At 37.4% G+C, this 16,416-nt stretch overlaps 2 protein-coding genes across 6 annotated transcripts; one reads left to right on the top strand and one right to left on the bottom strand.

Annotated features, from left to right (window-relative positions):
• Positions 1 to 2,895: 2,895 nt before the first annotated feature.
• On the bottom strand, positions 2,896 to 4,979 carry LOC119992939 (trihelix transcription factor GT-2-like). Of its 2 annotated transcripts, XM_038839782.1 has the most exons (3): positions 4,674 to 4,979; positions 3,369 to 4,548; positions 3,091 to 3,280 (listed from the first exon to the last, which is right to left on the bottom strand). In XM_038839782.1, the coding sequence occupies exons 1-3, from the start codon at positions 4,931 to 4,933 to the stop codon at positions 3,224 to 3,226; spliced, it is 1,497 nt and encodes a 498-aa protein (XP_038695710.1). In that variant the 5' UTR covers positions 4,934 to 4,979; the 3' UTR covers positions 3,091 to 3,223. The 2 variants fall into 2 exon arrangements, with proteins under 2 accessions (XP_038695709.1, XP_038695710.1); XM_038839781.1 differs by having other exon boundaries at positions 2,896 to 4,548.
• A 5,826-nt stretch (positions 4,980 to 10,805) lies between these two features.
• LOC119993291 (tubby-like F-box protein 8) lies at positions 10,806 to 16,399 on the top strand. 4 transcript variants are annotated; one of them, XM_038840348.1, is made up of 5 exons: positions 10,806 to 11,516; positions 12,125 to 12,535; positions 12,769 to 12,856; positions 13,571 to 13,703; positions 15,412 to 16,399. In XM_038840348.1, exons 2-5 carry the CDS (start codon positions 12,185 to 12,187, stop codon positions 16,115 to 16,117), a joined length of 1,278 nt encoding a protein of 425 aa, XP_038696276.1. In that variant the 5' UTR covers positions 10,806 to 11,516; positions 12,125 to 12,184; the 3' UTR covers positions 16,118 to 16,399. The 4 variants fall into 4 exon arrangements, with proteins under 4 accessions (XP_038696276.1, XP_038696277.1, XP_038696275.1 ...); XM_038840349.1 differs by having other exon boundaries at positions 10,806 to 11,236; XM_038840347.1 differs by having other exon boundaries at positions 10,807 to 11,236; positions 12,143 to 12,535.
• Positions 16,400 to 16,416: the final 17 nt, after the last annotated feature.

A 16,416-nucleotide genomic window follows, 5' to 3' on the forward strand; every position in this document is an offset into this window, starting at 1 on the left:
GTGAAAACTTCCAATGAACAATTGTATCTCTTTATGTCCAAACATTAAAATTGGAGTATTAGTACCAGTATAGTCAAGTAATTAACACACCATGCACTAATGCATACATATACATATCTATTGTCTTGAATAGTGGGTGACGTTATGAACAATGTTGGTCACTATTCAGTTCAAGTAGATATAATTCAAAGCTTATCCAGTCCACTAGAATACTACTGGAGATGAAGATAAGGAGATAAGACCTTGTTCCTGTGCATGATAGCAACGGGCCGGGAGACCTCCATATACTTGTGTATGTGCGTGTGTGTGTATATGTATATATATAGTATATATCTATTTGTTCATGTAGCTAGAGATCCAAGACCACTCAATTTTGTGGATCTCATGACACTTTAGTGTTCATATGCAACACTAAATAGATTCCCATGAGACTTTACGGAGAACAATCATGACTAACAACAGTGCCACTGCCCACACTATCTAGTCATCAAAAGGAAATGGACCATATTGGTTGAAATGGGTTGTCAAATACTGCATCTATGTGTGCATCATATAGATGTTCAATTGGGTTGAATTAGTGTATATATATATATATAATGTTCAAACTTTTGTGATCAATAATGAGTGCTTGGTTGATGGAGAAAATAATGTCAAATATTGTACATATCATGATCATATGGGTTTGTGGAAAGTCAAAATATGGCATTCACTAATAATATATATAATTCCAATTGAATAAAGAGAGAAGTTTAAGAAGATTCCTTTTGTAGGACCCCATTAAGGACTCCACATGTGATGTGTTGGCATGTTGTGGAAAGGGACCCACTACATGTACTTAATATGAAACATGCCCATGTTTTTTTTTTTGAAGAGAAATTCTATTAAAAAGCGCCAGGGAAGCACTCAAGCAAATACAAAGAGGTGGTGGATACAGGGACTTCCTCTTGGAAAATACATGAATTATAAGAAAAAGACAGTCTTCCCATCAGAGCAAGAGCATTCGCTACTCTGTTTTGACTTCGAGAGGTGTGGATAATGTGGTGATCCACCAAGGCTATTAAAGCTTTAGTATCCTCAATCACAAAACCAATGGACGAGAGAGGCAAATTGTTCCCACGAAGGTCATTCACCACCTGAAGGGCATCGCCTTCCAGACAAAAAGGAAACAGGAGGTGTTCCGTAGCCATTTGAGCCCCAAAAAGGAAAGCAAGCGCCTCAATCATCACCGGACCCCCAGCCGGCGAGACTCTTTTGTAACCCGATAGATGGACGCATCCACAAGCATCCCTAATAATGAATCCAATCCCAGCCGAACTCTCTCCTTGTTTCCAAGAACCATCCACATTGACTTTGTACCACCCATTGGTTGGAGGGGTCCACCGGGAGGGGGTGGAAGCAGAGATAGTAGACTCAATTGGGCTTACATGACTACAACATTCAATAAAATCCCCAATCAGCTTGGATGCTTGACACACAACTTCAAGAGGCTTCCAAGACTCATCCCTGAATGCAATCCCATTCCTTGCTAGCCAAATGTGATAAAGAATACTAAACAGCTTTGTCATATCAGTAGGGGTTAGGATTTCCAGCATATTTGAGATCCAAGAGCTAATAGAGAAGACAGGAAGAGATAAAGCAATGCTCACAAAATCACAGCGATTCCACATATCCACAAGGGCAGCACAGTCACGAAAAAGATGAAGAGAGCTTTCGTCACAACTACCACACAAATAGCAAGAGGTGTCCAGAGAAATACCCTTATGAGTCAAATTGACTTTTGTGGCAAGACTATCATAGCTTAATCTCCATGCAAAGAACTTTATCTTGTTTGGCATTTCTAACTTCCAGAGGCGAGCCCATTGAATGTGATTATGTTGCTCTTGTCGTAGAACTGGGGCTCCCTTAGCAAGCCAATAAGCTGATTTTACTGTGAAACGACCCTGGGTATTTTGAGACCATACTAGGGAATCTTCTCTATTGAGGCCATATAAGGGGATCTGCGTGATGGCGGCCACATCATTTGGGGAAAAGATTTGGCCAAGCAAGGGGTCATTCCACGATCTAGATTCAGAATCAATAAGCTTACTAACTTTCAAATTGATGTCATTTCCCCCAATTGGTGATTCAGGAAGCCCGTTAGGAGAAGAAGGAATCCATTTATCATTCCACACTGAAATTGTCGCCCCATTACCAACTCTCCAATGAAGACCTTTCATAAGAATTTCACGCCCAGCTAACATAGAAGACCACACAAAGGAAGGCGAATGACCCCTAGAAGCAGCAAGAAAAGAAGTGTGGGGGAAATATCTGGCTTTTAAAAGTCTGCTGCATAAGGATCCTGGGTCTTGGATAATTCTCCATCCTTGCTTTGCAAGCAGAGCAAGATTAAAAGCTTTCATGTCCCTGAGACCCAACCCTCCATCTGATTGATGATTACATATGGTTTTCCAGCCCACCCAGAGCAAGAAACATGCCCATGTTAGATGTTAGTGCAAAGCTTAAATTAGCCTTCACTTTTGTTAATTAGTTATATGTTCAATCAATTTGAGTTGATTCAAAATAGTCCTTCAAAAGTTATATAATAATAATAATATAATAAGAGGTGATTCGATTGACAATCAGTTGGATTAGGCATGTATTTTAAATGTTCGATTCTAATGAGAAAAATATTTCACAACGGTATTTAAAAAAAGTTATAATATAATAATCTCCATTGATCACTATAAACAGTACATACACTGAAGACCAATTCTCCCATTTACACCCACTCAGCACAAACATACATCATTGCTTCTTTATTTATTTATTTTTTTTGTGAATACCTATGTAACCCTATGAAGTATATATGAACAGTAAAAATCAACAATTTGTAAGGAAAAAAAAACTTTTATGACAAACGGGAAATTCTCAAGAATCTACGATTCTCATCTAATAACCAAGAAAAAACCTGACAAATTTTAAAAGCACAAAAATAAAATGTGATTTGAAGTGGCATACATATCTAGTAAATCATTAGATGAGAATTGCAAACTCTAGACAATTACGGTCACAGTACAAAAATGCTTTTACTCACCAGTAGTAGCGGCCATTGAAACTTGTTTGTTTGGTACCAACTCAAATCCATCAGCCTCCTCCTCATCATTATCGCCATCAGTATCTCCATCTTCTTCAGTTTCTTCTTCTTGATTCTGATCCATGATACCACCCCTCTCACTATCCTCCATTACTGATTGAATCTGGTTATTATTTCTACTTTCTTGCTGAAGAGGCCATTGTTGTTCTGGACAGACCATCAATGGCTCCATATATGTGTCAATCGGCTTGACAACAAAATTACCAGAATTAGTAGAAGAAGAAGAACCACCCACCTTGCTGTTGTTGATCTTGTCTTTGTATAGAGCATCCAACTGGTGAAAATAAGGACATGTTTTGGAATCTTCAGGCCTTTGTTTATTGCTCTCTTTAACTTTCTTGAAGTACTTGTTTATGTTTTCCCACTTTTCTTTGCATCTCTTGGCACTCCTGTTGTATCCCAATTCTCGCATTCCGGCTGAGATCTCCTCCCATGACGACCCTTTCGGTTCATTTTCTTGGTACTTTATGTCAAGACTTGTTCGCAGAGTAATTAGAGCTTGAACTTCTGGTTTTGGCCATCTAGAAGAGGTTGAAGTTACAGCAATGTGACTATTTTCCTTTACATTTTCAACCCTTTTTAGTGTATAGAAATTCGCCGAGGGCGGTGGTGGCAACTGGTGGTGTTGTGGTGGAGCTGGAGGAGGAGGAGGTGGTGGTTGTGGTGATGGTTTTTCTTGATTGACAAGTGTTTGATGAAATGCCGGTGGTTGTGATCCGGACATTTGGTTTAACAATGCAATTACTGCTGCATCTTTGGCTGCTGTGGCGGATCTTTCTTGAACAAAAATCTCATGTTTTCTATTGATTCTTGACATTTCTTGCATCCTCCATGACTCTTCTCTTACCATCCGATCGTGTTCGCATTTCTCTATCGTTTCCAAGAATTTCGATTCTAACTCTTCCTGCTTCTTCATCACTTTCTTGGTTAGCCTCTCAAAGAAGTTCTTCCATTTCCTTTTTCTCTTTCTCCGCCCTTGGAATTCCCCATCCGACGCGGTGGAAGTAGACGTCGAACTCGAAAAGGGATTCGCTGAAACATTGGGGAAATTAGAAGTACTGGAGATAGTATTGTTTTGAGAAGGAAGTGTAGGGTTTGTTAGTATTGTTGGTGTGACAATATATTGAGAGAGATTTCTAGGGTTTGTTGTTGATGATGGAACAGTAATATCAGACACAGTACCCGGACGATTATTAGTCCTTTGCATTAGCACTACTTGAGGCTTTTGTGGCGGTGGCGGTGGCGGATGTGGAGGATGATTTTCTAGGGCGGCTAATTGATCGGAAAACCGATAAGTCTTGCCGTCGGCTTTACTGTTCCGACCATCTTTGGTTCTATTGTGGTACTTGGCAACATTCTCAAATTTCTCTCTGCATTTCTTGGCACTCCTATTGTAACCAAGCTGAGCTAGTTTCCTGATCATAATTACAAAAACCCATTTGTGCATGAATTCATATCTTCTTCATAAAGAATTGAAACATAAAATAAACACCAACCCAAATAGATTTCATAGATCGATTTGAGAGAGTCTACTACATACCTTGATACTTCTTCCCATAATGAACCTTTGAGGCTGGAGCCACGGAATTGTTGGTCCATATCAGAACGTATCTTCAATAGGGCCAAGGTCTCTTGTCTAGGCCACCGGTTACCGATCGGCCGCTCAACTTCATCAATATTACTTCTGTTAATCTTAGCTTCTTCACCACCACCACCAACTCCAGCATCACCACCTTGATGGGTTGTTGCCACGACGGAAGAATTTGCTTGAACACTTGAATCCTCCTCCTCCCTATGCATTTTAGCTATAGCAGTTACACAAAAAGTGAGGATTGGGGGGGAGGGGGGGAGGATTGGTGAATTAGAGGTTGAATTGGTTTAATTTATGTGGAACAAGATCTGCCTGTCAATTGCAAAAGAAGAGGAAGATAAATTTACCTTTGAAGAAAAAGAAATGAAGGGGTGGAATATTCTTCAGTTTTTTTTTTTTTTTTTTGGTTGATAAAACTCTGAAGCGGTTGGGTTTGTTGTTTTATATATATGTGTATCAGTAATCTATAATAGTTAAAGTGGGATACCCAGGAAGAAAGCAAACTTCCAATATATTAAAGAAAACAAAAAAAAAAAAGAATAATAAAGTATTCATTAAAAATGTAGACTTTTATCATACGGTAATAGTAGGAAATGAAGTGCAGTGGCAACAGCTGCAGATGGGCCACGATGAGGATAATAATAAAAAGTGTTTTTTTTTATACAAAACCATACAAGTTTGTGTTTTCAACATTCAATATGCGTTTAAATTCGACTAATCAAGTTCACATGTATAAAAATTTCTCACCTGATGGTGATTTGGGTCAAAACTTAATGCATGACTACAAAAATATATATTGCTCTTGGTGAGAATTAACTCAGGATCTTCTGAATTGAGATAGTTAGTACGTATAATGTAATATATAGATTCACCAATTAGGCTATCATTCAAGTGGATTTGATAGTAAAAAGTTGGTCAATATAGGTTAGCTTTCCTTTTTCGGGAGCATTTTAGGGGCGGTTGGTCTCGACGCACTTGACCTAAATACAAATTAATTAGTTTGGATTATTAGTTTCATTTAAGATCGTGAGATTAATAATATAGATTGTTCCATTTAGTATTAATTATACAGATTTTCACTATCTATACCAATCTAATCTCCATGCTGATTAAGAATTATTTATACCTTGCTATGAAAAGAGTGGGTGCGATCCAAGTATCTGAATATTTACGTGATATTAGAGTCACACCGTTATTTTGTTATTAAAATCATTGAGTTTGGTAAGAATGAATCCTTTCAATTGAAAATTATTAGCCCCACACAAGATTTGTGAATAAATGATTGTATGATAATGAGCTAGCAAGGAATAGCAAATTGGTATATGAAAAAAGAAGAGTTGATCTTTTTTTTTTTGGAAATACCGTAGAGAAATTTGTTTACGGTTGAAATCGAATCTTGGGCACACATATGTCTAACCTAATCAATTGTCAGCCGAACCACCTCTTGGTAAACAAAGAAAATAAAAAAGAATTGATGTTGAAAGAATGATAAATTGAATTGTTGAATTAAAGTGGTTAGATGAATGTCCATATTATTAGGCCAAATTCATTTATGAGAGCAAGCCATTGGTTACCAATTTAGTTAAGAGAGAGCCTTGACCTAACCTAATAAATAGTATTTAAAATTTGATGGATATATATCTTATATCTTCTCACTATCATTCTAAAATGCATTTTGTAATTTGGTAACTAATTTTGGACTTGTTTGATATTACTATACATGTATGTCCTTGAAATATTGCTTGTAAGAAACGTATAATATTAGTTAAGATTCTCAATCATTATGGACCGACCCAAATATGTATAGAAGGGTTAGAAGGTCATACAATCAACTCAATGACTCTTCAATTATTGAGTAGATTAACACACGGATTGACAGGAACATGAATAATGCAATGAAGTGGGACCATTTAATCAATGGGCCATTATGTGCTTAAATTATTAACTCTCTTTTCTACAAAATTTTAAAATTTGGATAAGTGTATGATATATATATATATATATATAATAGTGAATACTCATAAGCCAATTAATTGATAAGCTTTAATTGAGCCAATAATTTTTTTGGATTCCACAAGGATCATCTTTTTTTTTAACCAAGAACAAAATCATACAAATTTGTCTTCAAACATTCGATATAAGTGTAAGCTCGGAATGTCAATCCTGGGCTAACACATATTAATTTCTCACCTGATGACAGAGTAAATGGGGCCACAACCCAAAAAGATATGTATGCAATTGATGATGGATTGCCTTACCAAAAGAAAATTTGATGATGAGAAGAGTTGATAGTCAAATTTTATTGATGCATTTCTACATTGTGTTTTAAAAAAGACACTATTCTTAGTAGTTTGTTATATGTCGGCAGCCGGCTCCTTAATTTGTATGCTTTGTTGTCACAGCTTCCCTTTGCCGGAATGAGTTGCCCTTGCCATCCCCACCCCCCTCTCTCTTCTCATCTAACTACCATCTCATATAATATGTTTTAATTCAATGAATAAATGTCAACCTACCATTTTTCTACACAAAAATGGGTTCCCTATGTTTTGTTTGGTAGTATAAACAAGGATTAGGTAGGAATTGCTTTGGGTGATAGTATAGTTGGTAAATCTCTTTGTGGTCAAATTGTATGAACTCAATAAGTTTTAAATTCGATTTTCACTATGAGCAAATTAATATATACTTATCTTGTCGTCAAGTGAGAAACTTATGTGCATGCGAGCCTGACGGTCCGAGTTCATAACCATATGGGATGTCCAAAAGGAAAATTTATATGACGTCATCATCGATTAAAAAAATATTAGGGTAATTTCAAGCTCCATTAATTAAGAATCAAGACATAAATTAATTTGAGCATAATCTTTGTACTTTACAGCAAGTATAGAGTAACATGTGTTGTCTAGCTAAGGTGTATACGTTATGTGGTGTCACTAGCACAAATAAGTTGTTGAGATGAGAAATTAAATTTGGATTCCTTCATATAAACACCGACTGTGGTATGTGTTGATGCGGGGCAATGGTAGCCGTCGGATTATACTTCCCACTCTAGCTTTTCTACAAGGAGATCCAAGATTTACGAGACAAAAGGGGTTTTGCTTAACATGGAGGCCATGTGAATAGACATTATATCCATCATATGTCATCCCCATGTGGATTTAATCCGACGGGTGTTTGGATCACTTCTCCTTTTTAAATATCTTGACAAATTACAGAGTATCAGATGAAGAGTTGAACTCGAGTCTCATAATTTTTATTTTATTTATACATACATTGGCAATGTAGATCAAAACAATCCCCACCGAGATAAAGAATCACGAGTAGTTCAAATGACACTTATATGTATAATATTTCATAGAGGTATCGAGTTTAAGTCTCCCCCATCAATCCCCTTCTCCTGAATTCCAAAAAAAAAAATCGCACTGAGATCAAAATTAATTTGAAATTCCCACTTAATATGGCGACTATTAATTACTTGGTGACCAAGTGTAGTCAATCTCTTGATTATAACCCATCAACAACAAACAAAGGAGTTAATTAAGGTTATCAATGACTCATACGATTACTATTTTAATGATATATTTAGTTAATTTGACAGTAAAATTGGAAGGAATAACAAACAAACCATGTTGAATTAAAGATATTTCTACAAATAATATATATATATATATATATTTATATATATATTCAATGACAGGAAAGAAAAAAAAGACTATATTTATAGATTTATTTTATAGTACATGAAAGCGTAAGCACATGCTTAACACATCACTACAATTTCATGAGCAGACAGTGTGTATTAGATTGTACTAGTTCTACTATCACAATTATATATAGGTAAGAAAAAGCATGAAACTACTTGGTTGCACTTTATAGCCAAACAAAAGGTGGGCCTTGGTTGAACTAGGATTTGCTCCAAAACTTAAACGCCACCAAACAGGCAAACTCACCACATCTTTTTTTGGTGAGAATGTCTATTAGAGGGAGGGGGTTGTGTGTATGTGTGTCTATATATATATATGGAGGACTTCTCAGGTGAGGGATCCCGCACTTTATTTAACGTGCGGGATCCATCTAACACCATTTATGTGCGGGCCCCATTACGTGTGGGGACCACACTTACACCAAATGAATGGTGTTAGATGGATCCCTCATTTTAAATAAAGTGAGGGATCCCTCATTTTAAATAAAGTGAGGGATCCCTCATTTGAGAATTTTCATATATATATGATCCACACTTTTGGTTCACATAAAAGAATTTATATATATATATATATATAAATATGTAGCCCCACTATTGTTGTACTTTATTACAATCATTGAATTTTGATCCACATAGGAGAATTGTTATATATATACATACACGTGGGCAGGAATTTATCTATTTTGAGAGGCCGAAGAAATGAAACAGTGGAAATGAGTACACAATCTATGTTTTACAGAGAGGAGGCAGTTTTTATGGGCCCTATGAGGGCCGCCCGAAGAAAGCAACAAAAAGGGCCTGGTCTGGCCTCAACCACCAGTGTCACTGTTCAATGTCTGTGAGTTCGGCCCAAGAAGCCTGGTAGTTGGTACACGTTCGCTCACTAAAGCGCCTACGTGGTTGTGGACTACGCTGCCACCGCCTGCAAAAATCAGAACAAGATTCTGGATAGACCATTGGGCCAGGTTTTAAGTTGAGTGGACTAATTCTTTATTTAACGGGTTAGGTTTTTCAATATTCTGGCCCACGAGTCAAAGTCTAGGGCCTGTTTGGTTCAACTGCGGCTTTTAAAGAAATATTTTTGTTTTTGTTTTTGTTTTGGTAAGTAAGAGGTTTTTTTGATAACTGATATAATTCTTTAACCCAATTCGCCCATCGGAGGGCTGGGTTAACTCTAAATTTGGATCGCCAATCCTTTTAACGAAATACCTTTTGTTTTGGTAAGTAAGAGTTTTCTTTGGGTAATCGAGAATTTTGTAACCCAACATACCCACCAAAAAGTTGGGTCAGCTCTAAACTTAAATCATCAACCCAACCCGCTCCACGCTATGGAAGAATCTCTCATGGGGCCATGCAAATAAGTAGTAATGCTAGGTAGCTCATATAATGATAGTCTACAAGAGCCAAAGTCTCTTGAACGAAATTTTAAAACGTTTTAACTCTCAAAATATGTTAGATTTTTAAAAAATTACACATTCAAAATTATCGCATAAAGCGTTTTCTAGCAAGATATATTGTTGATTAATTTTATCGGGTGGATCTTAAGTCCATTGTTTTTTTCAATGGAATTTCAAATACAACAGATTCATAACTAAAACATAATTCTATAATGTGTTTTAAAAAACAATAGAATCTATATTAAAACAATAAATTTTAGACAATAAATTATTTGATAAAATAGTGGAATAAATCTATTGGACTATCAAACTAATGGGTTATATGTCATTTTCGTGAAAACAATAAAGAGACATATTAGTTGAAAATTTTTAGCAACACCAACTTGATCTTTAGTCGGTACCTACCACTAACCCCCCATTTAAAATCATTTGCTAACTCACTCCTAATTTTCTTCTTTTACGGCAAGATATGCACCTACAAAAACAAGAAGTCAACCGAGATTTTGCACTAATTATGGGTCTAATCATAGGGTGGAAGGCAACAATTCGTTCCAATATTTCTTTTTTGTGTAAGAAAAATTTGGCAAAAAGGTAGACATTATTTTAACACATCATGACTGCACTGCTAAGTTAAGCATGGATCATTGTCTTCAAAGATCAACTATAAATCTAGTTACATCTTTTACATTGCATGGATTTTTTGGTTCGCATTTTTGACTGTCAATTTGGGTCTAAATTAAGGCATATTAGATTGCAAGCACAATCTACGAATAGATAAATTGAGTCGAGACACAGTATAAAACTGAACGGGAATAAATCCTACTGGAGATCAAACCACCAAAACTCTGTACGCCTCTCGTCAATTCCAGTTCAACCCACCATGGCACTATTCCATGGTGACATCGTCGATGGCCCCCCCCCCCCCCCCCCAAATATCATCAATTATGATGACACGATGAAAACACCGCAATATGAACAGCCTTCAATTTGTTGTGGGGGGCAAAATGGTAATTCAGGTGAAGCAAGCACCTGGTAGTGTGGTACAGGTTGGGTGAATTGTGAGATTAATGGAAGTAAATGTTCTCAAAGATCCAACGGTTTCGTTGCGAAGAGCTGATATGGATTTATTGAGAAGAGATGATAACTTAGATTACAAAAAGGGGTAATAGTAAATGTGGAGACTTTAAACTTGGAAACCAGCTGGAAGGATTCAATGATTCATCACCCAACTCGTCCACTCTTCGTGGTTTGCCTCGCATGTCAGTTGGTGGAGTGGATTTAATCAAAGCTTCGAGTCCGTGCACAGTAGTCTCTGGAGAGAGAAACAAAGAAAGAAAGTAGGGAGAGAAAGGGAAACCGTGTGTCTTGAAGCCAAGGATCTGACCCATAAGAGAGAGAGAAAGAGAGAGTGACTGGTGAGTTACTTTTTGATGTTCTACACAATTCATAATTGTGTGGGCGGCGTTTGATTTAGATCTCATGGTTTTGGTATTTGATGGGTTTTCTGTTTGTTTCTAGAGAGACTACCCAGAATCTGAATTTTAGTGTCTCTCTTTGATGGGGGTTTTAGAACTTACCAGAGTGTTGTGTGAGATGTTTAATTGTTGAAATTTTACGTGGGTAATTGCGGAGTTTCTTTGGAAGCTTTGGTCAGTGATCTGTGGTGGATGTTTCATTACTGTCTGTGATTTGGAGGTGAGGTTTGTTTGTTTCCGTGCCACTTGTTTTCCTGGTTTTTGTTGCACAAGCCCTTTTGATTTGTGAAGGAAATATTGGAAATAGAAGAAGAAATCAACTTTGAAATTATCGTCTCTCTTATGAGTTTTCCTTGTCTACTTGTTCTTACTACGCAATAATTTTTCCTTATTTGGAGCTGTGAACTCTTTTTGTGGAATTTTCTTTTGGGTTTTTAGTTTTTTCAATATGGGTTTTGGATGTGCCTCTTTTTCTTTTTCTTTTTCTTTTGCTTTATATTTTAGATTTGAATATGCTTATGCAAAACTGCAAATTAGAAAGTAGTATTTGAATTAATAGATGTTTGGGTCGTCAAAGTCAGGTTAGCCCAGAAAAAAAAAGATGTTTCTGATGAAAGCCTGCTATTATAAGATTTTTTGGTCCATGGGAGGCCTTTTTCTTTAATGAGAATATTCTTTCCTTGCCCTGTGTTTTTTCTTATCTGTCATTTTTTTTCTTCGTTATTAAGCATTGTTGTAGGAATTTTTAAGTCGAGTTCAGTTGATCGGTATTTGTTTTCTGGTGTTAGTTAGCATTTGTGGTCACAGTTCAACTTAAGATAAAGATAGTTTCTTTAAACATGACAGGGGGCAGATTGACTTTCTGAGCCTATCGGTGTCGTGTGGTAAATGTCGTTCCGTAGTATAGTACGAGATGTGAGGGATGGGTTTGGAAGCTTATCAAGGCGGAGTTTTGAGGTAAGGTTGCCGGGCCAGCACCACAGGGGGGAATCTCATGGTTCGGTGCATGAATTACATGAACCACCTTTAGTAATCCAGAACAGTAGATGGGCTAGCCTTCCACCTGAGCTCTTGCGTGATGTGATCAAGAGATTGGAGGCAAGTGAGAGTACTTGGCCTGCTCGCAAGCATGTGGTTTCATGTTCTGCTGTGTGCAGGTCATGGAGAGAAATGTGCAAGGAAATTGTCAGAAGTCCTGAGTTTTCTGGAAAAATTACCTTCCCAGTTTCCTTGAAGCAGGTGCAAGTTTAAATTCCCTTTTATTGCATGCATAAGTATCTGTAGTGGGAAATAACTTTTTAAATTTCTTATTCTGGAGTCTGGATGCAATTTCTGACTGTGTACATGTAAACATTTATGTACATATATTAACTATAAATTCATGGGGGTGCATATGTTTTTCCCTTTAACGAAATGATTTCTTATTAGCTTGAAATGGTGACTGATAATTTTGATCTATGTGTGTTTTACAGCCGGGGCCCAGGGATGGAACCATTCAGTGCTTCATTAAGAGAGACAAATCTAATTTGACTTATCGTCTTTTCCTTTGCCTTGGTCCTGGTATGTTTTGGTTGAATTTTAGAAAATTGGTGATTCGCTCTTGTTTTATGAACCAATGTAAAAATTGCTCGTTTCTGTTTATGGGACTTGCTAGGAGCCATGATTTTTTCTTTTGGAAAGTTTTCATTCTTTCATGTGAGTAAATCCATTCTGTCCTGTGAATACCTACATTGTTGTCAAAGGAATTCTTTTACTAAACTGTAGTCTTTTCTCCCTCCTTCTCCCCGCATAACCTGCTGTTTAGGTGAATATCACTCACTGATACAAAGTAAAATATGTTAAAGTGTGTGCCTGCTCCTCTTGGTAGCACTGATTTCTCTGGCTGTAGAGCTTTATTTCATGTTCAACTGCTAGGTTTTTCCGGAGCAGCCTCCTGCTGACCTCTACTAGTCTAATAAAATGCTTGTTTGATGTAATGTATAGGTTTAATCTGAAAAGCAATAATTTATATGAGAGCTATTATTGTCTTGGCCATGCGTTTCACAATCCTTTTTTTGCTCAATTGCCCACATTGAATCTACTTTATGCTTGTTTCACTGTTAATGATGTTATTTGAAACTTGCATTTCTCATTTGATACTGGCTCGTGAATTGTAAGGTTTCACTGTTTCAGTAATGCCTCTTTTGTCTTCTTTTAAGTATATGAAACAGCCATCTGTAATTCTTGCATTGCCAGTAAACATTTCATATGTGGATGTGCCATGTGTTTTTGCAGCTTTGCTGGTTGAAAATGGAAAGTTTCTTCTTTCTGCAAAACGGACCCGCAGAACTACTTGCACAGAGTATGTGATTTCGATGGATGCAGATAACATATCAAGATCAAGTAGTACCTACATTGGAAAATTGAGGTAAGAGGAAGTTTGATGTTAATGTTATCAATCCAATCTTGATATATACTATACTAGCATTGATTATAATGATACAGCCATTGTGTTGAGGAGTTAATGTTGACGGTTAAAAATAAGTAAGAATCACAAATATAGGTTTTGATGATGTTTATGCCAGGATATTGTTAAATGGGTTTTCCTTTTTATTGCCCGTTTCCCTTTTGGTGCAATGTCATCAATGGATTCGATATGACTATGGGATCTTCAGGGCAAGCAAATTGTGGGTCCCAAAGTTGCTTCATACATGCATCCTTAGGTTGAATCTAACATTACTTATCTTTACCCACTACCAATTGAAAAAACAGCATAGAAATGAGATAACTATGCAGAAGCATGTAAGAAGAAGAGGTGCCAAACTTAAAATTAGGGACAGCTCAGTCCATTTTTGACTAGTGTGTTGTTGATTGATTAATATCTGGGTTGTTCTATGAACTATAACAAATTGCAGTCCCATGCAATTAATGTGCCGATGTTTTTCCTTGCAATTCAAATATAATGGCTTGAATATGGCTATGACGCTATGTCTTTTGAATACTTTGAATATGGCTCTGTCAGCACTACTTGAAGTATGCAAACTTTGAATTATCGCATTCAAAGCATCAATTTGAATTGCAAGGCAATCACGTGCTTTCTAATCGCGGGGGAGCATCATCCTTCAATAACACCTTTTGCGGGTTATGTCTCAATGTGTATCCTACTATCCTTCGCATATACAAGTTCGGACAATTTTCATTCTTCTGGTTAGACAGCCAATCAGTTTAGTTCTTTTATTGCATTTCAACATCAGATACTACATTCAAAATTACTTCTTGAGGTTTCTTGGATGTAGCTTGAGGTGAATCCTTATCCCGGGATTACGATGACGACATATTACCGGGGTATGATTGTGATGGTTATTTGTTTGTAGTTTTCATGCATATTCTAGCGTATAATGATTGTGATAATGGATTTTACTGAACCTATGTTCTTGAGAGGGTGTGGGATTGTTGGCCAGTTCATTTGTGATAGAACATACTAGCTTTGAGAAATGCGATTGCAACCTCTGTATTGTGAAACAATTAGTTAATATAGATGGTTGTTTAAGTGTGCGTTACTTTGAAGGCTGCAAGTTTTTTGCATGCATAGAGTATAGGTAAACAACACCCACGCACAAGGCTCCCACAGTGGGCGAGGTCGAGGATTGACAAGATGTACGCAGACTTTATCACCACATAATATGTGGAGAGGCTAAACAAAACCAGAGTGGGAGTGGTGACAAGGAAAAAGCTTTCTGTAACGTGAAGTTTACTAGGAACCTTTTCGAAGTCTTAGTTCTTTGATCTAGATTGAGAAGCTTCATTCCCAACCTATACGCCTGGGTAACCATCCAATACATATACGGTCTTGTTAAAAGGCTCAGGCCACTCCTCTAGTGAAGATAGCCAGTCAAAAGGAAGTCTAGTTCTTGCAGTTGCGGAAGGGAAGCTCTTTCTCGTGCTATAAATATTAAAAATAAGGCAATAGCTGACCTAACGTGTGACCTCTAGATGAATGATAAAAGTTGAAAGTTTGACCCAACAAATGATTTGTAGACTTTCGAATCATTGTTTGTTCAGCTTCTGTTAATTTACTAGTTCGGGATTTGTGCGGTATCATCTTAATTATTTTGAGTTCAATGCTTCTGTCTCAGGTCAAATTATCTTGGCACCAAATTCATAATCTATGATACGCAGCCTCCGTACAACAATTCTCAGCTTTCTCCACCTGGTCGAAGCCGTAGGTTCTACTCAAAGAAAGTTTCTCCGAAGGTACCCACTGGCAGCTACAACATTGCTCAAGTTACATACGAGCTGAATGTGTTGGGTACTAGAGGCCCACGAAAAATGAACTGCATCACACACTCAATTCCTGCCAAAGCCCTGGAGCCAGGTGGTTTTGTACCTGGCCAGGCCGAGCTTCTACCGCGCGACTTGGAAGACTCATTTCGAAGCATTTCCTTCTCAAAATCAATAGATAATTCAACCGAGTTCAGCAGCTCTCGGTTTTCCGATATTGTTGGTACCCGCGATGAAGAAGAGGAAGGAAAAGAAAGGCCATTGGTTCTTCAGAACAAGGCACCAAGATGGCATGAGCAGTTGCAGTGTTGGTGCCTTAACTTCCGTGGCAGGGTGACCGTGGCCTCTGTCAAGAATTTCCAGCTGATTGCCGCAACACAGCCTGCTGCTGGTGCACCAACTCCATCACAGCCAGCTCCGTCAGACCATGATAAAATCATCCTGCAATTCGGCAAGGTTGGCAAGGATATGTTCACCATGGATTACCGATATCCTCTGTCCGCCTTTCAGGCTTTTGCCATCTGCTTGAGCAGCTTTGACACCAAATTGGCATGTGAATAGAAGAAAAAAGATATTATGGTAAGATATAGATAATTTCATTTGTAATGTTGTTCTTATGTATGCGATCACTGTACATCCTAATCAGGTTGGAAAGTGCAGAAAAATCTCAGAACGAAAAGGATGTAGGCAGTCCTGTCATTTCTGTTTTGTCTTTCATCATATGTGGGTTAGTTTGTTTCGACTTTCAGCGGGCGACATTGTCCCTGCATATGTTGTTTAGAAACTTAATTGTTTCCAGGACGGTACCCAAAAAAAAAAAAAAAAGGTTTTTAGGTTTAATCAGTGTGTTTTTAGTAGAG

Source organism: Tripterygium wilfordii, chromosome 23 (genome assembly GCF_013401445.1).
Source record: "Tripterygium wilfordii isolate XIE 37 chromosome 23, ASM1340144v1, whole genome shotgun sequence".
Classification (NCBI taxonomy): Eukaryota; Viridiplantae; Streptophyta; class Magnoliopsida; order Celastrales; family Celastraceae; genus Tripterygium; species Tripterygium wilfordii.